General features: G+C 41.2%; 1 protein-coding gene across 2 annotated transcripts in view; it reads left to right on the forward strand.

Annotated features, from left to right (window-relative positions):
* ERBB4 (erb-b2 receptor tyrosine kinase 4) overlaps positions 1-24,959 on the forward strand; it is a 575,852-nt gene that overhangs the window by 393,864 nt on the left and 157,029 nt on the right. For both annotated transcript variants that reach the window (XM_041411680.1, XM_041411681.1), the window contains exons 5-10: positions 6,434-6,499; positions 13,607-13,725; positions 17,606-17,747; positions 19,179-19,292; positions 21,138-21,264; positions 24,024-24,097. In XM_041411680.1, the coding sequence (XP_041267614.1) occupies positions 6,434-6,499; positions 13,607-13,725; positions 17,606-17,747; positions 19,179-19,292; positions 21,138-21,264; positions 24,024-24,097 (642 nt within the window). The remainder of the gene's footprint in view (positions 1-6,433; positions 6,500-13,606; positions 13,726-17,605; positions 17,748-19,178; positions 19,293-21,137; positions 21,265-24,023; positions 24,098-24,959) is intronic.

Genomic DNA, 24,959 nt, shown 5'->3' on the forward strand with positions numbered 1-24,959 from the left:
TGTAGTCATTACTGTGGCCTGAAGACATTTTTCTGTAGCAGCTGCAGTAACGTTACAGTGAGCTCCCTATCAGCTCAGAGCTGTCAGCAGCAGATATGAATCCAGCAGCCCGAGCCCATTTGGTGCTGCTGACATGCTCTTCTTGACTTTCCATTTATTCCTTTACCCCTGGTGGCCAATCTCCCTTAAAATCAAAACTGTCTGCCACCAGTGTATCTGGCAATACTCTGTGATTTTGCAGCTCTCAACAGACACCCGGTCCCTGTGCACACACAAGGCTTGTCTCCATCCCACATTACTCAAGGTAATGCATCCCTCTTTGGTATTCAGTTTTTGTTTTCTTTAGTGCTGGTTAAGTTTTATCTCTGCTCCCTCTCCCCACTCCCCCTCACACTGTTCCTGTATCTCTTTCCATGCCTGTCTTTCAGGGCATATCTCTTGGATTGTTTTCATTTCCCAGACCTATTTCCCAGGCCAGTTTCTTTTCAGCTGCTTGTCCCTGAGTCCCTCTCCATTTGTGTTTGTCTCTTTTCTTATCTGTTGAGGAAGATGAGGGGGAGATAGAGGTGTTGACTGGCAGAACTGGAACTCCCTGTTGGAAGTGATCGTGAGCAGGCGTTTGTTTCCACCCTTACAGAGCTCCAGGCTGGATGCATCCTCCTGGCAGGTGGGGTTGTGTCAGATTAGGCCATCCTTAAAAACTTACTTCTAGTTCTATTTCTCTTTCAATAATGTCTGTCTTATTCTATAACATTTCTAAGTCAGCATTTCTTATCTCAAGGTTTACATGCAGATACATACTGTGTAAGTCTTCTGTCAAACTTTGAGAATTCTCTACAAACTCATTTCTCACAGGGTTGGGCTATAGAGGATGGATGGATGGATGGATGGACGGATGGATGGATGGATGGATGGATGGATGGATGGATGGATGGATGGATCCACAACAGGTGCTGTGCTTTTCCACAGTGTAGGTGCTTGTTTATGAACCCTACGTGAGTTTACTCTGTAAAGGGATCCCATTAATATTCGTACAGGGAGTCCATTGGGCATGGAGACTTCAGGGGAGAAGCAAAAATACAGAGAGGAGACAGAAAAGTCGGTTTCTTGCAATAAAGGTAACAATACCAATGCAGGTACAGCTTGTTAAAGAAATGCCTGAATTTTATGGAACTCATCCTACATTGGAAAACTATTTGGTGATAGATCCTTAGGTGAATTCATCTGACATGAATGAAAGAATATAGTTTGTTAGCAGTGGAGAAATTGACCCTTAGATTTCTGCATCCCATAATGCTTCTACAGAGGTAGAGAAAATGAGCACTAGATATTTCTATAACACATTTTCTTCTTTTACAGAAAGTTTTACTTTTTCTTGCAGCATGTGTCTCTCCTGCCATTAGGGAAGGAAATCCTGGGAAGTGTGAGACTCTCTTAGGTAATTAACTTTCAAATCAATAGGAGAGATCTGAAGGCTAGCACAGGGCGGGTAGGAAATGCAAAATTATTTTTACCTAACAAAGAAGTGTGAATGAATGAATGAACATGGGACAATAGGAATAGTCAGACAAGGACAGGGAAAGCATTATGGCCTGATAAAGGTAGAACAATCCATCACAACAATAGTATCTTTAATTCTCCTTAATGCTGTGTTGCAGTGTTTGAATTACATTTGCTTTTGTTATCTATGCACGCACAGAACTAAGGAGTTTAGCTGCCTAGAAAAACAACACACAGGCCTATAAAAACCCTCACCTAAGCCATGCAAAGAACAGCCTGGGACTCTTACCACAGAGTATACCTGGAATTTCTTGGATTTTAGGGCTGATTGTATCTAGAAACATCTCTATGGTGTCTCTAGCATTTTTGCAAGAGTGAATTTTTTAGGGAAAGGATGAGTTTATAAGCACCTTACAGAAGCTAATAAATTATTTATAGCTGTTTTGATAGTTAATCAACTATTTTAGATTGTTAGGCAAGTAAAGAGGCTGCCTAAAACTATGGCTTGTAACCATCTAAGCCATTTTATTTTGTCTGTGTTTATTTACACTTCCGTATCAGTGTGTTGCAGGTATCCTAACACTGAATGATGATTTATAACCAGATAGAAACCATCTGTAAATGTAAGCTTTGTGCAAAGTGAGACATTTCTTCTCTTATTTCTGCTTTCCTTCTCCTACTGAGAGGGGTCTGCTCAAGGCAGCTGGCATAGCTGATGGGGAAGAGGCAGGGTTTCTTCTCTGTATGACACTGAGCTTAGAGCTGAGAGGAGCACTTCATTTTTCTTGTCTCGTCAGTAACTTAATCCTTTGTGGTTTTACTGTTTCTGAAATAATAAAGTCAGTCTGGAGTCAAAGGAAAGCCCTTCTCAATTCTCAGGAAAACACAAGGATGAAATAACCTTGGTCTTTCCCAAGCTAGTGAGCAAACATTTTCTGCTGGTGACTTTCCCTGGCTGGGAAAGCAGAAGCATTTCCCACAAATAAAACTCTATCCTGGAAACGACAAGGAAGGTGCTCTGCCCAGAGTCCATAATTCAGATCTGGGAAGATCTTAGCCAAGGGCCAAGATAATTAGCCAAGGGAAGACAGCCCAGGAGACAAAACATTGGTTTTCTGTGTGCAATTTGCCAAAGCAAAATTAATTCTCATGTTCCAGTGGGAATCTGCCTTTTCTTAACCTAGATTTCATTACAAAACCTGTGAAAATTATGGAAGCCTCCAAACTGGCACTGTGTATGCAAAACAATGCTACTGTTCAGGAGCAGAAATGTACTCCAGTATCCCAGTTGTAATGGGGAGGAGACTTTTGTAGGTTCTTTCCTTCCTTGTCTTGCTTGCAAAAGGAAAACATGTGCCTTCACTAATGTGGAGAATCAAGTAAATGGGCCAAGGTTGTGCCCTGCAGAGAGGTTTTTTTGGCCAAATTCTTTTAGCCCTTTCTGCTGTATGTTTAGAATATTTTAGACACAAGGAATAACAGGAATGATTTATGCCACAAATTGTTTCATAGTTTTTTCTTTTCAAATCTGTTGCCTCACAGTGTAAAAATACTAAGAAATATATACAGGAAGATCTGTGAGTAGTAGTGTAATTCCTCCAAGGGCCTTGTCAACCTTAGGGCCAATACATTTATTATCATTTAAGCCTGACATACAGATCTCATTGTGAGACCTGCTCCTCACATGAGTGCTTGTTATGCTCCTAAGTGCATATGTTGACTTCCACAGGACTATTTCTGTCTTAATTTTGCAGAGCTGGTCTTTAATGGGTTTCAATCTGTCCTTATTACAGGACAGATTTTCCCTTAGTGGGGAAAACCCGGTGAAATACAGAAGGATGTGAGGGCAGAATCTGGACCAGTTCATATTGAGAGCAAGGAAAGTTATTTTTTCTCTTTAAAAAAACAAGCCAATATAGATACCCTATTTGGAGGAAGTTTGGTTTTTAATTCTCAGTATATTTGACCTTCAAAAGGACACAAAACAATGCAATTCAGAGGTGTGCTGCCTACAAGCTCAGCTCCTGGTTGTGTCTGTACAGCTGAGAAAAGTGAAAACAATGAAGCAGACACTTTTGAGTTCCCAGTGAGAAAAAAGGAAACTGGCAGCCTTTTCTTGCTTTATTGTTAAATATCTCTATTTAAATGCAAATCATCATCTGACACTGCCAAACAAAGTCATGTACCAGCAGCAGGCATGCAAGTTAAAAAAATTTTTAAAATGATGTTTTGAAGATGCTGAATTGCTTTTATTTCCAGGAGGAATAGAGGTGGCTGAATAAATTTTTGGCTGCACAGCGAGGATCAGCTCAGCACCTAGGTGCTTCAGATATGAAGATTTGTATTTCAAGTACAGCTTTTACAGAGGTGTGGGCAGACTCTCTAGTTAGGGATCATTTGGAGGGATGCTGAAGTTCCTTCTGTGTTATCCCACAGCAGTATTACAGAGGAAAGCCCAGTGTTTACAGAATGTTTTGGAAGGGGTTGGAATCCAGGGACAAAAAGGGGCAGGAAGAGCCAAATTGCTGCCTCACTGTGCCTCAGGAATGTGTATTTGCAAGTGACCTGTGCTTTATGGTGCTGGATGCAGGGCCTCCAGCTTCCTCCCTGAGCTCCACACCTCTGAGCCAAGAGAGGCAGGAGACTGGACCTCAAGGAAGGACTGGGACAGAGGAGAGTCTTGCAGGAGGAGCCTGGGTTGTGGTTCCTGAGCTGCCCCAGCAGGGATGGGAAGGTTCCCTGAGTGTGCATCCAGCCTGCTCCTCCTGCTGATTAGGAGTAGCTAGGTAATAAACCTGCCTCCAGGGGAGCATTTCTATTCAGTTCAGCGAGTCCCAAAATCAGCTAACAACCTGTACCTTATCAACCCTCATCTGCTAAAATTCTTCTTTTAATCTGCTGTTTACCTCACCATTTTAAACTTTCATTCTTATAAATCAGTGTGGATATATTTGCTTTCTGTGCAGGGTTCCAGTAGTCTCTTAATAATCATAATAATTGTTATTACTGATTAAAGTTGCATTATTCATGCCAGATGGAGTGTCCTCCCTGTCAGCCAGAATGAGTTTGCATTTATGTAGTTATAGTACATTTGTGATCTAATAAACAGATGGTAGAAGGTGACAGAGAATTATGTGCTGGTGATATCAGCAACAATCTTTCCCAAGAATAACTGCTTTAAATGAACACGAATGCAACAAGGAGCTGGTAGTTTTAACAAGGTAGTTGGCATTCAGTGTGGTAATTACCAGGCAGCATCATCAATAGCACCAGGAATGCCAAGAGAGGAATGCTGGCTTTGAAAAATTAGTGACAGAGTCTGACTTCACATGACCATCAGGGTGGGTTTGCTGAGCTCTGTAACATCTCACAGGTGTGAGCATGCTGCTGTAAGAGGAGAAGTGTTTGTTTTCAGGGTAATCCAACCTTAGCTGAGAAACATTTTGCACTTTCTCCAGCGCTGTCTCCCATCAGGGCATGTGGCAAGTATTTGATTTAGTGTAATGGAGCAGTGTTAGCAGCAGCAGCTGTTAATACACGATTGAAAGGATTGAACCTGGATCAGGTTCAAAGGGGAAATTCAGTTAACACAATCTCAGCAGTACTCAGTGATGTATAAAAGTTTAATCAAACACAAGGTTGGGTTTCTGCGATCAAAAGCGCAGTGATAAGGACTGTGCATAGTCTTCCACAAGATTTACGTTGGGTGTCTTGGCTCATCCCATGAGCTCTGGCTTTGTGAAGGGCTGGCTTGCCCACCCCTCAGGCACTGCCACACCTAGGAGTGTGCCTGGACTTTGGCCGTGTCCAGATGGCAGCCATGGAATGGGATCTCCCTTCCCTCTCAGCCCAGACTGGTGTGGGGCTGTCCGAGCGCTCTTGCCAGTGGTGTTGAAGTGCAGCCAGAGGAGAACATTTCGGCTATTCTTGCTTACCCTTCCCTCTCAAATGGGTCAGCATTTTGCCATGACATGGACACGTGAACTGAACCCCACCCAGTCTAAGTGGATTTCAATTACTAATTACTAGGTAGTTTATAAAAACCTACCATTGCTAACACTTCTTCTTACAGCTGTATTTTACATTGAAAGCACCTACAGTTCTTTTCCTTCATGGACTAAACCTATCAGTGTAGTCACACAGTTTGTGGTGATTGGGAGTGGGGCTGGGCCCAGCCTCATCTCCAATGAGCTACAGCTGTGAGCAGCAGGTGAGCAGCATTGGAGGTAACGAGACACGCGGCACTGAGCAACCACCAAAGGGAGCAGAGGGCACACAGGGGCAGGGCATCAACAGGAGGGGATAAAAGGCTGGGCTGAAGAACAACAAGGGCAGATGCTTGCAGCCTTCTGCAGTGCCATGGTGTTGCTGTGTATGGGCAGGTGCCTGAAGCCTTCTGAAGTGGTGAGGTCTTTCTCTGTATGGGTTGGGGCTTTCTGAAATTGTGTGGTGATGCTCTGTGTATTGTGGCTGTCTCAACTGTGACATGTGCTGTGACAATTGTTCAGATGAAATTGAACAGGAGGTGAGTAGCTCTACAGCCTTTCCAGCACAGCCATCTCTCCTTCTGTGAAGGAATCAGCAGTTTTACATGGGCTGTGGAAAGCAATAGTGATAGCACTGAGTGATGACATTGAGCAAGTCTGGAGGACTGAGGAACATACTTCTTTTTGTTTTAAAATGTCCTGGTCATTATGCATAGCAGAAAGGTGTTTAGAGTATAAAGCGTTTAGATTAGTACCTGTATTTCATGTAAGTTTGATACTAGGTCTGGTTATTTAGTTGGGCCTTTTTTACAGGCACCGTTTCAGCCTTGCTAAAGTACAAAAACCTTCCAAAGACAAGGTGGACTTCTGTCTCTTGCACTTGCTGGATGTTAAAGGAATGAAAGGAAAGCACATTTCCAATCTCTCTTTTTCTGTCTGTCCTGTAGGTGGTCGTTGCCACAAGTCCTGCACAGGACGGTGCTGGGGACCCACAGAGAATCACTGCCAGACCTGTAAGTGTGTAAGAGTGAGAAACAAAGGATTGGAAAACAATGTAGCAGAGATCCTACTTGTTTTCTTTCAGTTGTGAAGGGGTACTATAAATTCTGGGTTCAGTATAAGTGTAAAATATATGAGGGGTTTTTTTTCCCCATATGTTTTTATCAATAGATGATTTGCCTTTTTTTTCTTTTTTTCTACCCATTTGAATGATATTTTTCTTCTCCTCCCTTGGGCTTTCTAAAGCTCCTTATGCTAACTTGAATTTTCTTTTCACTGCTTGGTGGCAACATGGAGTGTGGCTCTTGAGAATATTGATGGCAGATTTGGAGATATTTAATGACCACCTGACGCTGCAAAGTTCCTGATGCCAAAATAGTCTGTTAATTTCAATGGTAGCCTGGGAATATTAGTTATTGTGCAGAACTGTTTTCTTTATAATAACTTCAGAATATATTGGAGTTGTACCGAAAGAGAGAATAATAGAGTTTTTTGTGAAGGAAGTAGTAAGTGAAGGGTCGCTCACTGTTTTTCTGTCCTTGTGAATTTAGAGAGCATGAAAATCAGTTTCTTCCTTCCTGAAGGAGCTTTAAGCTCCTTCACATAGGCACAAAGGAGCCAGAAGTACAGTCACAATATTAGCAGATGATAATGAAAGAGAAGAAAATGGAGGGCTGTTTTTTCTACAAGTTTTTTTTTCCTTTTTCCTGCTTACAAGAGGGTGAAAACCAGTTGCCTTTACTGGAATCACTCTTCCTGGGATGTGAAGTGGTTGCTGGGAGCTCCCCCACAGTACACTTCCCCATCTTATGCTTGTTTCCTTGGCTGACTGGTAAGTGGGAGGAAGGACTGTGACAAATGAGCCACTCCCAGGTGAACACCCCAGCTAAGCTCTGAGCTGAGGAGAGTCAGCCCAGAGTCATCTGCCTCTTTCCTGGGACTTGGTGGGAACAGTGCAGAGATGCTGCTTTTTGGGGTTTGTTGATCTTTGAGTTTCTGGTTTTGAGTTGTTTTTTTTTTTTGACTACTTGGAGTGAGAGATAGGATGGAGTTAGAACTGGCAGACAGTTTGAGGTGAATGTCTGATAAGTCTGAGCAGGAAATCCAAGCTGCCCTGCTGCTCCAGGGGACAGAGCCATGTACCTGCAAAGGCTCTGCCACCCTGCCAGGAGCTGCTTTCCCTTTAGCAGCACCAGCTGATTCTGCTGGAGAACCTGCTCCCAGTTACAGCTCTGCTAAAGTTAACCTGTTCTTGTATCACAGCTTCATATTGTGCTCTCTCTACAGGCATGGCTAAAAACGCCTCAGGCCATACTGTAGGACTAAGGTACAGTGATGCAGAGCAGATTCTTCTTTGTCTGAACTGAGCTGGGACATCTCCTTCCTCTGCTGGCAGTCCTTGTGAAGGCTCTGAGGAAGTCAGTGCTCCTTATCAGGAAAAGAAGTAGATAATGGGACTTAGAAGGGACTTAGACTCTACTTACCAAGTTTTTTATATAATGGTTAGAATTAATGTTTTTTTCTCTTAGTGAGAAGCTTGTCTGTTAGAACTAGTAACTTTGTAAGAAACTGCATAACTCATCCAAACAAGTAGATTTATTGAGGCCTTGTGTGGTTTTCTTAGCCAAGAATAGTTTAAAATAGTTCTTGGCAGTTAGGTTCTGTAAGGAGCCTGTGATGCTGGTTCAGGCTGTGTCTCCAGCCTCATGGCAAGTCCAGCTGTGTACCTGCAGAGGTCCATGTGGCAGGATCAGCTCCCATGGTCTCAGCCTCCACAAAGCACTGCTCTCAGATGAGGGAACTGATTGGTGGATTAATGTGGAATTACCAGGGAGAGAAGAGCTTATCTGCAGGGCTGGGAAGGCAGGAGCTCAGCAGGGCTGCACAGAAGGCTGGCTCCAGGAGTGACAGCTCTCTGTCCCTCCACAGTGGCTCTCCTTGCAAATCCAAACAGTGAGGACAGGCTAAGGCACAACCTTTTAACATGGGGTTAAAATAATAGACTAGGAAAAGCCATAACCCATCCAAGTGTCAGGGAGATACATGGATCACACTCTTCTACTTGACTACTACTCCTCATCCTCTCACCTTCAAGCCCACTCTGATGGTCAGGGACAGGAATTAGTTTTACATCACAGACTCCTTCTTTGCCTCCATGACCTCGCTGACATTGGACAAGCAGCATGATTGAAGGAAGAGGCTGTTAAAGGGCATTTCTTCATTGGATTTTTGCACAAGGTGTTTCTGTCAAACTGACTGAAACCAAGAGGGAGAATTTGTGTAGGGGCTCAAAACATAAAAATGCAAGTGGGACTATGCTTTTGCTGCCTTCATGTATGATTTTAAAAGACATGCCTGGCTTTTGGTCTCACAAATGTTTTCAGATACAAGCTGTGTTGTGCACGTTGGGTCTGCATTAACCCTGTCACCTTGGGGGTGCACTTCTTTCCAACACGTGTAGGAAAATACTCCAGCAGTGCTACAGCCAGTGCCAAAATATTTTGATCCTAGAAATAGCTCAGAGCTTAATTTTGATAATTTCTTTTTTTTTTTTTTTGAGGATTGAAGGAAAATATTTTAATGAGCCCCCCTCCCAAGATAAGATTTAAATTATTTTCCTGGGAAAGGATAAAAAATGAAAGATCTTAATCCGTGTCTTTCATTTCAAATTACATATGGAAAAAAAACCCCAAATCCCTTTGTTTTTTTCATGAATATCATCTACCTAGCTGCTTATGTTGCCTTCCAGCAATGTCTTTGTTGCTAACTCTGTCTGAAATACCACCTGCATCTAACTCTGTTCTAATGTCTCTCTAAATGTGACAAGAAAATTCATGTATTTAAGAAGACAATTAATAGGAAATTTAAGCCAAGCTGTTCTGTTAGGAGAGAGAGAAGATAAAATTCCAGGGTTATACACACTTGGCAATCCTTTTTACTTTTATAATTAAAATATTAGTAGATGCTAATAGGAAGAATTTGAAATTGAGATGATATAACTTGTTTCAGTGTTGGGAAAGGCTAATGTGAAAATACTTTTAGAAAGACTCTATTTTTCAAATTGTATTGGGCACACACTGAATAGAATGTAAACCACTTAAAATAATAATAACAAATGCCTTTGGAAGTCACTAATCAAATTCAAAAATCTATGGTTAAGTTGTTAAAATTTTTGGTGTTCATGTCTGTTAGGAATTTTATGCAGAAATTAAAACTTTTACAATTCAATACTTTAATAAAGTGACAGATTATGCACTTTCCCCCAGAGGAATGTAACTGAAAATGCAACAATCTAAATTAGAATATAGACCCTATTAAGGACATGCAAAAAGACAACTATAACCTATAAATCAAACGTGAAACATTTAGCAAATGTCAAGTGCACCTTGACTCTGTGTACAAGAGTGTGGTCAGAGCACAAGTGTATTTCTGCTGTCCTTGTGCAGCTGGTGTTGCTGAGAAGGTGCCAAATTAGAGCAGCAAAAGGCAAGCAGGAGCCTGGTGGGGCACACAGAAAGAGCTGAACCAGCAGCTGGGATCAGTCAGGGAAACCCACATTTCTGCTTGGAGCCAGCATCTTTAATTAAAAGCCTTGTACTGCTCTAATAACTTTGCATGTTGGGAACGCTTTCATTGATTTCAGTTACTTCCCATTTTGTCCTTCATGGATTGATATTGTCCTGACACAATTAAAGATGAAGGGAAAATATAAAAGAGACTGGTAATTTACACATGTACATGAGGTGATCATTTCATCACAGTTTATTGCTGTGAAATGCTGGTAGAAGTTGACAGTCTCACCCAGAAATCCATTTCAATGCACAGCACATTTTTCAGGACTCTGGTGTTTGTCCTTTGGTCCTGGCCCTGACTGTGACAGTTCTGTGTAGTTGAACCCTCCAAATTCTTGGGATCACATACACGATCTGTAGGAATCCAGGCAGGTAGTTGTGCTGACCCTCAAAATGTCTGCTTTGAAGCTTGGGATCTCAGCTGGGATTAGTGAGGCTCTCCTCACTACTGTGTTGGGTGAAGATATGAGTACCTGGCACCTGAAATGCCAAATAGTTTGACATTTTGGGCAATATTTATAATTCACCCTTTTAGATAGGTCTTGATTTACAGCTATAAAATCAATTGATTGTAATTGGGGGGGAGGGGGGGAGCTTGTTTTCTTTTTAAACCATTGCAGCTACATGTATTTCCTGTGGGGTTACCCCCTGAAAATGATTGCAGGAAGCTGAACTGGTGAGTGGTGTTTATTGGCATCTGAGCAATCAGATTGTTTCAGACCTTCAGACAGTATACAGAATTGCCTTGTGGGAAAGGCAATTATTTTCTGGGGAAAAACTTCCTTTTAAAGTGTCATAAATGTGAGTCCTTAAGATCCAGAGCCTGCTAAGCTCATTAATATCTTGGTGTGGTGCCACTGAAGACACCTGACAGGTTCTCCACAGAGCTGGGCCTTCACTAGCAGCTATAATGCAAATATGGCATGCAGTGGAGCAGGAGATACATATGATATGTTCTGGCCTCTTCCTGGAATAACATATTGGCATTTCTGTTGGCATTGTTTGTTTTCCCTGAAAAATAAACAGCTGGGGAAGAACAGCGACAAACCTTTGTTGCAATTATTAATTTTGCTTCAGGGAAACCCACAGTGTTCCCTATCCTGAGCAGCGTGGTAGAAACCCTCCTTGAGCTGGTGCCTAACCAGAAGCAATAGATGCTTTTTGAAGGCATCCAGTTCAAGTATTGTGCTGAAGAAAGAGAGGGCTGTGTTCCTCCAGGTCAGCCCTGGCGTGAATGGCCCATCCCAAGATCAAACCCAAAACCTTGGTGTTATCAGCACCATGCTCCAGCTGAGTTGTTCCTCCAGGAGGAACCAGTGGCTCCATGGGCAGAGTGGGCATCATGGCCCACACGCAGCAGCAGCTGGTTCTGGGGTCAATAAATCAGAGGTGAATTAGGTGGCTCACATTGATTACCCACACAAAGGGGCGTTACACCAAAACTTCCTGGAGTTTAAGCAAAACATCCAATAGCAGTGGGACACAGCAAGGAATGCTTTTAACAGTGGGCTCCATGCATGGCCTCGAGGCACAGCCACAAGGCAAAACATGGCTGTGACCATATCAAAGCCTGAGGTGCCATGGTGAAGGGGAGGCAGAAACTTTGGGTGGTGGCCCTTGGCTCCAGGACCAGCTGCTCCCCTGGCAGTGGCATAGGTGAATAGAGGGTTTGGGTTGTAGGGTGAACTGATTGGCTTCTGTGCCCTCCACTGGGAATTGGGGCCTCCTTTAAGTCAGGATAAGGCTGGACTTTGCCTTTCTGTGAGCCAGACAGTGCCTAGTCCAGGGCAAATCCTGAGCTGGTGGGAAACAAGGCACACAGACTAGGGAAGAATTTGTTCATTTTCATGAGCCAGCACTGTCACCACAGTGTGCTGGTGGCACACAACCACAGGTGCCATTGTTTCACATCTCTCTTAATATTTATCAGTACTGTCACTTAAATAAACAAATCTTTTTAATGTTCTTTTCAGGCAGTGTTGACAGTAAGTGCCTTCATAGAATTTCCCAAATTTCTCAAATTAGATTGCAAAAGCCACAAAAGCCTTTTCTTTCTCTCTGGGGGCTTTCCTCTGTTATCAGCAAGATGAAAATGCTCTAAAATTGCATTGTTTTATTCTGTAGATTACAAACAATCACTTCTCTTTAGTTATTTACATTTTTATGTCCTAAATAAATACTGTATGTAGCAAGAACCTTCAGCATTGCCGTAAGCATTTCTGGCAAGTAGTGAAGGGATTTTTGGATCAGAATGTACTTATAAAGGTGTTACTTATACATTAAAATAGTAGAACTGAGCAGAAAGTTGGATTGAATTTTGTTTTCTCTTTCTTCCTGAAAGTGTTTAATAGAGAAGTAATTAAATGCTTTTTAAAAAATAGATGTTGAAAGTTAATTGCAGAAGTGTATCATCCCAGCTTTTATCAAAATACAGCTGACAGCATGGTAGGCAATGGTGGCTGGTATAGTTTGGATAATACCAATTTCTTTTTCCATAAAATAAAGACAGAGTTTACAGCTGAGTGAGGGAGGGGAGGCAGATGGGCCACTGGGTGACTGTTCTTTGCACAAGGTGAAGCCCCCAGTGGTGTGGAACAACAATCCAGCTGGTAGATCTCATTGCTTCAGTCTGTGAATGGAGGCAGGATTGTGTTAGTTAGAAATAGCAAGTGGTGTTTCCAAACGTGTTCCAAGTTTGCAGTCTGTTCTTTTCCAATTTGCCAAAGGGATTGCCATCACGGGCACCATTTGCCTGTGACATTGGTGGTCTCACTCTGAATTGTGCTCCTTTACTCCACGTTGCTGTTCTTGGTGGGGAAAACTCACATGCGACTGGTGGGCTCCTGTTATTTCTGGGGGCTGGGGAGACGGTCTCATATCCTGTTTAAATAAACTAATGATTTGAGAGTAACATTCCTCATGAATTTTCAAGGGTAAGCGGGCACACTGAAAATTCCTTCTCCACAGTCCTTGGGCAACGTGCGTGCTCCTAAAGAGGAGATTGTGCAGGCATTCTGGATACAAATGCTGTGCAGATACTCTGGATACAGATGTCCTGCAGGTGGTTGGAATGCAGATGTTCTGGAATACAAGTGTCCTACAGACATTCTGCATCAAGGGAAATATAGGTTGGATAGCAGGAAAAAGTTTTTTACAGAAAGGGTGATAACATTCTGGAATGGCCTGCCCGGGGAGGAGGTGGAGTCACCACCCCTGGATGTGTTTAAGAAAAGCCTGGATGTGGCGCTGGGTGCCGGGGTTTAGCTGAGGTGTTGGGGCTGGGTTGGACTCGATGATCTTTAAGGTCTATTCCAACCTTGTGATTCTGTGAATTCTGGAATACAAGTGTCCCGTAGGTATTCTGGATGCAGGTGTTCTGGATGTGGGTGTCCTGCAGGTGTTCTGGATGCGAGCATTAGCACCACTGAGGCATTTTCCTCCCTTCCTGGGGGTTTTCCCAGCACGCTGTGGATGTTTCGCTCATGGAGCAGTCAGAGAGCTCAGTGCCTGGCCCCGTGTGTGACGCTGTCCCTTTTCCTGCCCGTGCAGTGACCAAGACCGTGTGTGCAGAGCAGTGTGACGGCCGCTGCTACGGGCCCTACGTCAGCGACTGCTGCCACCGCGAGTGCGCCGGGGGCTGCTACGGACCCAAGGACACCGACTGCTTTGTACGTGGTGTTTTTCTTATTCTTCTTCCTTATTCTTCCTGCCAGTCACTCATGGATTAATGCTTTAATCCATGAAATTCACAGTTTCCTCCTTTCTAATGTACTGCATGCACACTCGCAGATTCAGGATGCAAATTTTAGCATTTAGGATTTTTCATGTTCTATTAACATCATTTATCTATTTAATATTACTCATTACCTGATTTATGAGATTTGTAAATAGAGATTGGAAACCATTAATATGCTTATCTGTGCGATTTTTATCTTTTTCTTTTCCAAAATTAGCTTTTAGAGGTGACAGCAGATTTTTAAAAGTATTTGTCATTCTATTTGAACATGGTTTTTATTAGTGCTCTGTGTGCTTTTCATATGAGAGTCGAGAATACTATTTAGATTCTCTGTGCAAGGCATTCACTGTTTCTGCCAGACTTAATTTCAATTCAGTATTTTTACTGGACATGCTTCCTCGTGGAGATGGAAGGAAAGTGGTTCCTAAAACACTCTCCCTCAAATGCATGTTACTCCGTGTGTGCTTCAGATGGAAAGAAGAAATGGCTTTTTCTTTAAAGAAATAGATAATCTAATTATTCAGGCCTTTAGATAATGTGCCTTGCTTCTAATCTGTTATTTCTAAGAGTTTTAGCAGCCTTAGAACCCAAAACTGATCTCAAAAAAATGTGTAGCTCCTCACACTGAGTCGTTGAGACAAGTTTTGCTAATGGTTTCAGGGGAAGAAAACCTAGGTCTAAAGAAGCCTAGACTTAGAACCTGCACAGAGAGGTGAGTTTTCAAAGGTACCCATGTATTCAAAGAGACAAATATCTGTGAAGTTGACTGCCAGATGTGGTTGGGAGGAAGGTATGGAAAATTTTATATATTTTGAAACTGCAGGCATGTGACTCATAATGAACTGGCAAAAACAAGTCTTTCCCTGGCTGGCCCTTGACAGCCACCAAGAGGATTTACTGAAGCTGTTCTCTGTGGCTTTTCACAAGTAGATGCCCAGCACATATGGTGTGGGTGATCCAACAGTGCCTGGAAGTTCTCTGTTGGCTTTGAACTAGGGAGACAGGAAAATACCAGTCTTTCTTGTGTCATGTACAATATAAATAGGTATGTGGAAGAGGAAAAATGCAGTCATTGTTCCCAAATGAGCATTGAGGAGCACCCTTGGAGCTGATGTGTTGATGTGACCATTTTCAAAAGTTAAGGACTATTACTGATAGTTGTAATTTAGTAACACTTTACAAAAGGAAGGCCTTGCAGAATCATGGCTCAGGCCTGGTACTTTAGCTAAGTAGAAGAGGACTATGGCAAAGTAGACTCAGTGAATTAGGGGTAGAAAAACAAGTTATATAATTACACGTTCACATCATGGTGTATGGTGGTTGGTTGGATTATGTTTGTTATGATTTAAAAGTATGTAGCTGATAAAGGCCTGGCTTTTGCAATAAGGAGCTCTCCTTTGCACCTGCCTGGGGACTCTGCATGGCTTTGGACCCTCACCTATAGAGGACAAGTTATTGGCAGCATAAGTTGATACTGCTGCAGCCTTAAAGTTAGACTTTCTGAATTGTGGCAGCTGTGGAAATACACATGCTAAAAATCAACCGGTATGTGTTTTTCTGGTACAGCAGAGACGCATCCAGGGTTTATTCTCATTCTCTTCTGGCCCCAGAGCAATGTAAAAGAAATTCAGCAGGGGTCTGGCAATTTTCAGGCCTAGTCATTGCTTGCTTAGACGCAGTGGGTGAAAAGTGTAACCCTTTAGGCTATAGACAACTGTGCTTAGCTTTTAGCTGAGACACAACTTTGTTTTTTCCCTGTGTATTTCCTGTGCTTTTATTCACAAATTAGCAGCATTTAGCACAAAGTGCTAGAAATTTGCATATATTATCGAAGCAGTTACAAATGTATATAAAATATTTCAGTCATAAATTAAAAGTTTCCAGATCTTCTAGATGAATTTTTCCTGAGAATTGCCATGTCTCCAAGGGGTATTGGTGTGCTTTACTTTATGCATTTGCTCAACGGTTATCAGAGAATTGTCATGTACATGATGGAGTACCTTTGAAGTCAACATGTAAGAAATGGGTTGAGGAAACAAACTAAATTAGTATTTATTAATAAGCAAAAGTACAGCTTATGAAGCATTACAAATCCTTTAGAGCATTATGGCATCTTGCAACAGCATCCTGTTCTAAATATGGTTTTAATATCTGTAGATAAAATTCATCCATCCTCCTCCATCTGCTGCCATGCACTCATTTGCATATTCAGTTCTAAAAACAAGACAGTAATCATCATCTGACATAAATACAAGCAAACATGCTAAAGCAAAGTTTTGCTGTTGTTTTTATCTCAGATTCAAACTGGGTCTAGAACTTGAAATGCATAGGGGGGCCTGGCTGATTGCCTAGTGGAACCAGAAAAGTGACACAAACCCTATTCCTTGGATGGACTTGCCTTACAGTTCTGAGTGAAGTGTTTATTTTTGTAAGGGGAGAAAAAAAAAAATCTGTTTCTATGAAAAAAACTGGCAGGTTTTATAATAGGCATTTTAAAGGATCAGCAGTTTTGATTAGCACATGCTCCATGCAGGACTGCTTTAATCACAGATCTCCCTGCTCATTCCTTTCAGCAGCAGATTTTGCCCTTGGATACATTATCAGCCTCTCCTTTCTGAAATCTTCTGGCATGGCAGGTCCCAAGGTCCTGCTGGTCCTGATCCAAATGGAGATAAGGACTGCTAGCAAAATCAACAGAAGGGAAGAATCTTTTTCTCTTTTCTCTCAGTCCCAGCCCAGAAGGCAAGGGCCAGGATGCATATATTGTTGTTATACTTGTTGACTCTTTAAAGACACAGCACCATCTGTATTTTAACTAAGAAAAATGGAAAAAGATCAGAAGGATTCACTCCTAGGCTAACACTTCTAAAGCAGTCTGGATTACAGGTTAATGGAGAGGCAATACCCAGTAACAGTGGCTGCTCAAACTGCTAGAGGGATCCAAGCCAGGCTACAGCTTTCATATTCATACAAATTTTTCATTCATGGTGTGCTCTGTGAAAATTACTCCAACAGTTTGCTTATAATCTGTAGTTAAAACCGTAGACATGATGTGCGCTGATAAGGAATGTCAAAATCGGTGGGGCTTTCTACTCCTAATTACCAGCCTTGCATGGTCAATTGTTTTCCCTGCATCCCATTACTTTTGTTATCCACACACTCTCCTCTTCATTTGTCAGGGCCCTGTCCTCTGTCAGCTGTGTGTGGCAGAGCCTGAATGCTAAGTGGGACAAAGTCCTATTTTCCTCTCTCAGCGTGTGAAGCAACTGACCTTGTTAAACTTGCCACTTAGTGAAATGGCCCCCTCCTGTGCTAGCTTAAAAGAAGTTCTTATCCCTCTTGCCTCCTAATTGGGAATTACAGTTTTCAGCTGGATGATGTACTAATGCTGTAAGAAATATAAAGGGTTGGACCTCTGAAAAAGTCATTAGCATTTGCTTAGAGGATGATAAATAGCTGCTCACTCTTGGCAGTTTTAGAATGTCCTATCAAGTTGAGAATTAGTTGATTGTGAGTAGTTATGAAACAAATTACAGCGTTGTTTTGGTTTTGTAGGAAGTGTTGTAACAGGCAACTGTTGCTAATTAAAGGGGCTCACCCAACTCCCTAATTAAAAAAGTCACATATTTGCCAAGATCCTAGCAGAAATCTAAGTAGCCAAAATGAATGTTAGAGAGCTCTGTATCCCATTCCTCCCTGTCACAGCAAGTCTGAACAATCAAGGCTGTCTTTTACACCAAAAAAACACCAAAACCCTAAAGCAGCTGTATGATTTAATGCCTTTTTTTTTTTTTCCCTTCCTTGTTTTGCAGGCCTGTATGAATTTCAATGACAGTGGTGCTTGTGTCACACAGTGCCCCCAGACCTTTGTGTACAACCCCACCACCTTCCAGCTGGAGCACAATCACAACGCCAAGTACACCTACGGGGCTTTCTGCGTCAAGAAGTGCCCACGTGAGTGCTGTGCTACCTGCCCTGCTCTCTGCATTCTCTCGTGGGGAGCTGCAGCTGCATTTCAGGAGCCTTAAAAACCGGGAGAGAATGAGAGCTGAGTGCAGAGCACAATCCCTCCAATCACTCCACAGCATGTAATAACTCACTTAGGTGATAACTAAAGGCAGTGACATTCTGTGCTCCTGGCAGTCCCCAAGGATCCTAGAGTGGCTTTCCTAAAGAAAGGTGGTTTCTGTTCTCATGGTCAACTGCCTGTTGCATTCATGCTTTAGATCAGTATTTGCAAGTTCCAAAATAGTGGAAATAAATAGTTAAAATAGTGGGATTGTAAAAGGGTATGATTTTTGTTTCAGAAAAATAACAGTCCACCACCAGCACTTGGTACCACATGCTTCCATGATATTGATGCCCCTAATTTGGAGTAAGGATGATTTGACAGAAAGTTACCCTGAGTAGTTCTGTCCCAATGAGGAATAAACTTGTCATACTGACAAGAATGCAGTCTTAAAACTCCAGAGTAAATTTAGAGGGGAAGAGTGAGTTAAAAAAAGAAGAATCCCATGCATGCAAAACCCACATGCTTCTGAGATACCAGCCAGATGATGACAAGTAACAGAAAAAATTATAGGGTCATCACTTACAGTCTTTGAATCTGCTGGTTTAATTGGAAAGAGTAATAAAGGAGATAGTATTCTTGCTCTCCCTTTCATTCCATAAAGGTTTACAGTTGTGCATTAATTATTTTGTCCATAAATTATGTGTAAGAAGGATGGGTGATCTATATTAAATAGTCATTTAATTCAACCCAACCCAAATTCTCAATTTTGAATCTCTGTGGAGGACTGACAGCAGCCAGGGGCTGTGGCCACCAGGGCCTAGTTCTGCCTGTAATAGGCTGGGTTTGCTGAAGCAAGATTGGTTTGTTAAGAACCTCATATCATGCACTATAGGGGATATAATTATTTGCCCAAATACTTTGTTGACACTTACCTTTTTTTTTTTCTCCTTCTTATCAGTATTAAGCGTTTAATTAAGTAGAGTCAGTCTATATTCCCTTTGGCTCTTGTTTTACAGGGAAAAAATTGAAATACTTCTTATTGTCCTGTGCACTGTTTTATACCAGATTTATATTGTGTGCATTAAAAAGACAGGACAGACCATCTTGCTTTATTTCTCTCCAATTACTGTAACTTTTTTCCCCCCCTGCAAATAATAATAATAAAAAAACTAAATGGGGGGACAAAGAGGGATCAGGCCTGACAAAAATGGATTTTTAATAAGTCTCTGATAATGTGCCTATTTTGCCTGTACACTTCTGAAAGCACAGAACTTTGAATGTTAATGTCAGTGGCTAAGTGCTAAGGTAGCAATAGTTCAAAAACACACCCAACTTTTATTCACTTGCTGCCAATATCTCCTTTTTCTTTTCAGACAACTTTGTGGTGGATTCCAGCTCTTGTGTCCGGGCATGTCCGAGCTCAAAGATGGAGGTTGAAGAAAATGGCATCAAGATGTGCAAGCCCTGCACTGACATTTGTCCTAAAGGTAGCAGTGGTTCAGTATAAATTTACTTGAACGTAGTTACATAGGTTGTTATTTTAGCAGGAATTGCACTTCATGGGTGTGTTATAGAATATGAATAGCCTTTGAGTACCCACAAAAGTTTGAGCTATGTAGGTTGTGTGTCAAGTACATAAAATAGAGTGAAAATTTATTAAGTTGTAATGGCAGTATAACCAAACCAATTACTTTTTATTAGATACAAATGAAGGGGATTTTTCTGTTGGTTTTATAGAAATCTGAAAGAATTCTTTATTGTGTTATTTTAATGACAAGTATTTCCTGGTGGGGGTGTTTTAGCATTGTCCTTTTGTCATTCCAAAGGGGGCCATACAAAAAACCCTGACTTCAATGTCAGGGATGTCTCCCATTTGTCAATACAACATTAGGTTTCCATTTAATTCTTCTGTCTCTGCTTTCCCAGAATCTTCTACCCCCTTTCTCAGTGTCTCAAACACAGACTAGTGATGGTTCTGTCAAGAAGACTGAAATCTGTAGGTTACTTTGCTGTTCTAGACTCCAGCAAGGAGATTTTCTGCTCCCTGCTTGAAGCTCTGTGCAGCAAAACATCATAGGTTTTCCTACATGGCCCTATGCCATTTTCAGCCGTAATGGAAGCCGCATCTGGCTTAATTGTGGTAAATAATTTGTGCTGTTGCTGAATAGATAGTTTTATACATGAAAACACACGTATGAAGTTCCTTAATTTTGCAAGAGGAAAGCTATCACATGTTTGGAAAAGCTTCTGCTGGTAGCTGCAATTAGAGGAGCCCAGTTAGGAAGAGAGAATACATTATATGGTTGAAGTCATGAGGGATTTGTTCCTGGATGCATCCTGTGTCCCAGAAAATGCAGTAAATTACATAGACAGGCTACACAGAGCAGTTTCTTCACTGGTTGCCCGTTTCTCCAGGTACCAGTACCTTGCTGATTGAGCTAATAAATAAAAAGTTATTTATACAACCTCTTAAAGGGCCTTATGGCATGGATGGTTAAGTCCAAAAATCCACCAGAGAAGGGGACCTCTGTCATGCCTTGTGAAGGCTGACTTAGAACAGAGACTAGATGGAGTTGAAGAACAAAGTAGGGATTTATTAAAAAGCCTCAATGGATCCACCTTGGGCAGCACAAGAGCCCAGCCAGGGCTGCACCCCATGAACCAAAATGGTCACAAAATGGATGACCGGTCACGGGGTCTCTCACTTTTATAAGTTCTGATCCATTTGCATATTGGGGTTAATTTTCCAATTACAGCTTTAGGTTATGAAGTCCCATCCTTCTTGTTTTTCTCTCTTCAGTCCACGTTCTTTTTGCTCTTGGGCCTGAAATTTGGATCAGTTGTCCTTCGTCCCCAGCTAGAGAAGAAGTTGTTTTATCTACTTACTCTGTGAAGAGAGCTCACTATCCCTTAATACGAAGCTCAGAACTACACATTAAAGCAGTACAGAATCTGAAAAACATAAAAGCTAAAACCTGAAGCAGCATTTCCCCCCAGCAATGTTAGGACCCTCAGTTTCTGTAGTGCCCAGTGCACCAAGAAATGGCAAGGCTGGGCTGAGTGGGATTGTGTGTGCTGGGATTTTGTGTGGCTGATACTCACCTTTAGATCCCATGTGAAATACCTTAACCTGTGTGCCAGGGTTCTGTGGCAGGTACTGTAGCTCACTGTTTGGTTTAAATTGGCATGTGCTTCTTTGGGAATATGGGTCAAGGATGCTGTTTAAACTCCTTTCTGCTGAATGAGATGAGGACTTGTGTCTGTAAGGCCAACGTGTTCTGATTCAGTAATTGTTTTCCCCAGTTCTTTACACAAGCTCCTTGTTTTGGCAGCATGTGATGGCATTGGGACAGGGAGTTTGGTGTCAGCTCAGACGGTGGATTCCAGCAACATTGACAAGTTTGTAAACTGTACCAAGATCAATGGCAACCTTATCTTCCTTGTCACTGGGATTCATGGGTAAGTGACAAAATGTTAAGATGTTATGCCATGGTGCCAGCTGAAACCAATTGCATCCACCTCTTAATGATGACTGCAGGCTTCTTTTATGCAATAGCAGATCCAGGATAAATTAGCTTTCTGCCTTCCATTGTGAAGAAATGCATTGCCTTGATTCTTAAGATTCAACCTCTAGGAAAAGAAAGGGTGGATGAATTGTTTGCACTAAAAAGAAAAGACAACTGTGATTCTCTGGTTACTTTGAGGTCCTCAATACTGGCTTACAATAAAGGCTGATTAGAGAACCAAAGGGAGAAAAGGAAGTTACCTTCCATGAGTTTGTTTAAATTTTGTATGGCAATAATATGCAGAACAGGCAGAGAGGCAGCCTCGCTTGGCATAACTTGTCATAGTCTGGGTGGCTGTCAGTACACACTCATACACAAAAGCTGCCCTCTTGTCAATCAATTTTGAAGAATCTATTCCTGTTTCAGTTTCAGAGGCACCCAGAATTCACTGGTGTATAAATCCAGTATTTTGGGTTAAATTTTGCTTATTGTAATAGAACCAGAAAAACCCCAAAGTGTCACATGGCTCTGCTCTGATCAAATGACCCACTGAGAGGCTGGATGGAAACCTGTTAAATCTCACAGGACAGGAAAAAATCAAGTAAATGCAAGACAAGCAGCTAGAGCCCATGAACAATTTTTTGCAGATTAATCCAGTGCATTACATTAAATTTAATTTTGAGTATAAGAACTGCTTTTGCAGGAAAATTTATATTAGCTCATTTAAAAACCTGTCTAAATTAAAAAAACAGAACCCAACCTTGAATAAAATTGTACTTTTCTGAAAAATATCTAAATGTGGACTATAAGCAGAAAGTTAAAATATTCTCTTCTGTTTTACAGAAGAGTAGAAGATGTAATGTTGAAAGTGTGTAGCACTTTGTGTCTCGTTCTTGATGAAGAAAACTCAGTTCAGCAAGCCTAAAGTATGAGGGCACAGAATTCTGCAACATTACATTTTTCTGCAGCATGGATTACATTAGTACAGGTTAAAAGAAGAGAAGCTTTGAGAATGATTGAAAAAAATCTAGATGTCTGGAACAGCTTTTTTATTTAAAGTTTCAATGACATTTTGCAAACCAGCAATATGAAAGGGAAATGTAAAAAATGACACTGACTACATAAGTAATTTGTTATATAAATGGACAGAGACAAACAACAATTTTACTTATTTCCTCTCCAACTTTTACTTCACTTTTTTTCACAAATTCATTTATTCACAGTGAACTGCAAATTTTACAGTATGAATTTTTAGTGTTTTAGATTGTAGGGATTTAAAATCTGGGTCTCTGGGGAACTGGAAGACTTTTGGTGGTGGCAAAGAGTAATTTTGGTGAAAGATGCAGAGGATATTTTTGTTGTTGTTGTTTCCATTGGAAATTGTGCTGTTGCAATTGACCCTGTCCTATATTTTGATCCTATGGTTCTGTAGCCTAGTTCTTTCCTGAGCACATAAACTTCAAGTCTTTGTGAATTTTTTATAATTTATGTAAATATATATATGTAATGATGAATGTTTTATACACATCTATTTAAAGTCATTAAGATATACACTATTCCACAGTTTTATATGTTGATAAAACAGCAGACATTTGGCTGTTTAAGGGGTTTAAGTGTATATCTGCATTTTTAAAGCTATTTTATCTTCAGAATTTAGAGGTAAAATTCAGCTGCCTCATGTTTATTGCAGGGAAGGGTTTTCCTTTTTTGATGGTAATGCAATTTGAAAGCAAAGTGCTGTGTTTCTGTTAGGTAGTCAAAACTTGTTATTCAGTTTTCTGAGAGCCCCACATTGTTAAAATGTGTTTGATGCCTCTGTGGCCCACTGGGCTTTTTTGTTAACATTGTAGTACTCCTTTTCTTGCTGCTCAGGATGGTTAGAGGTGACCCCAGCAGTGTATCACCTCAGAGATTTGTGAGTCCTGTCCCCAAAGACAGCCAGGTGCATCCACCTGCATGTTTCAGTTCCAAGAATCACGTGTCCTGGAAAGCAGGAGGAGGAGAGGAGGAAATGCGTGCTCCATATTTATTGGGGAAAACACACAAAAATACCATAACGTGCCATTGCAGAGGAATTTTGGTTTGGTTTAAGCTTCTGGTTGACTTTTTAAAGAGCGGAGGAAAGTAACATATTTGCTAAATGACACATTTGCACTCTCAAAATCAAGGTCAGCTTCACATTTTTATACTATAGCATATCTAAGTTTAAAATTTTAAGTTTTGGAAGTTATTTCACTTTTCATTGACAAACTTACTTGGCAAGGATCCGTACTTTTAGAGGTTCCTTGTTTAGCACCTTCTAAAAAATGTGCCCTTTAAAAGCCATGTGTCAGGAATTGCTGGCGTGCTCTTAGCTTAATTTTGCTTATAACTTGTCACACCTTTTAGGACCAGCTTTGTTAGTCCTGCTATACATTCCTGGAAAAAACACTGGAAATTCATCTTTCCTTTAGGAAGGTTACCCATGGTTGTTTATAATTCCTTAATTTTCCATAGCATAAATATTTGCTTAAACACAAATGGGTTGAACCTTGATGTTCCTTCAAGATGACCTGGGAGAAGTTAGACACAGATCTGCAGGAACTACAGGCTGAAGAAGCTAGGTGCATAACCTCATAAGAGCAAATTAATGCTGTTTCCTGCATGGTATGGCTTTGAGAACCTGATCTTTTCTTATTTAGAGTGTCACATTGTATGGTTCTAATCTTTCAGAGACCCGTATCACACGATCGCTGCCATCAATCCAGAGAAATTAAATATCTTCCAAACAGTGAGAGAGATAACAGGTAACAACACACTTCTGATCTCCTATAATCTGCTTTAATTCATTAATTCATTCTCATTTTGCATTTATAGTTGTCATGTGTTGGGTTTTCTGAAGAACACAAGGTACTTATTTTCATAAAGCTCACCACGCTGTCATTTTTATGAAAGTCTAATATAGAAAACTTCAGTATCAGTTGATTTTCACAACTGTGTTCTCCTTTGAACACAGGATATCCATTATGGCAGATGCTAAATGGACAAAGGATCTTGGTCCCATGTTAGCAAAGTAGGACAAGTGTTGCAAGGGAGGGAAATGTGAGGAAAATGGTGCTGAAATGTGGGAAACCATTTTCTTCACCTCCAAGCATTTGAAAGTTCTAGTCTGCTTTTACAGCTCCTTCCCTTGGTCTAACAGAGAATTCTGCTGCAAGATAGCTTTTTTAATTTAAAGACAGATGTATAATGTGTTGGTGTGTCCCATTTTTTGTGACTTTTCAATGGGGTCATAGACCTGGGTACTCAGTATTTTGTTTTCCTGTTTCACCATGTGGGGGACATGGAGGGAAATATGACAGCTCTGAGTTCTCATTTGATTTCTGATTATATAGAGGTAGGGGAATGCCAAAATTTGTTCTATTTCATGCACAAAAAAACCCCACCAAAATACCTTTGGGTACCACTGCTTGATTGTAGCTGAGTGGAGCTCAGCATACTTCACCTCTCAAAAGTTGTGAATTTCAGCAAACTGATGGGATTAAAAATGAAAGTAAACTCCTAATCTCTTCCTAATTAATATCAAAGATAGTCTGGCACCTGGTTGAATGTTATTTGCATTCCTAAACACACTAATTGACAGTCTCAGCCATGCTGCTGAAGTGGAAT

This window comes from Onychostruthus taczanowskii, unplaced genomic scaffold (genome assembly GCF_017590055.1).
Source record: "Onychostruthus taczanowskii isolate IOZ18803 unplaced genomic scaffold, ASM1759005v1 scaffold37, whole genome shotgun sequence".
Lineage (NCBI taxonomy): Eukaryota > Metazoa > Chordata > Aves > Passeriformes > Passeridae > Onychostruthus > Onychostruthus taczanowskii.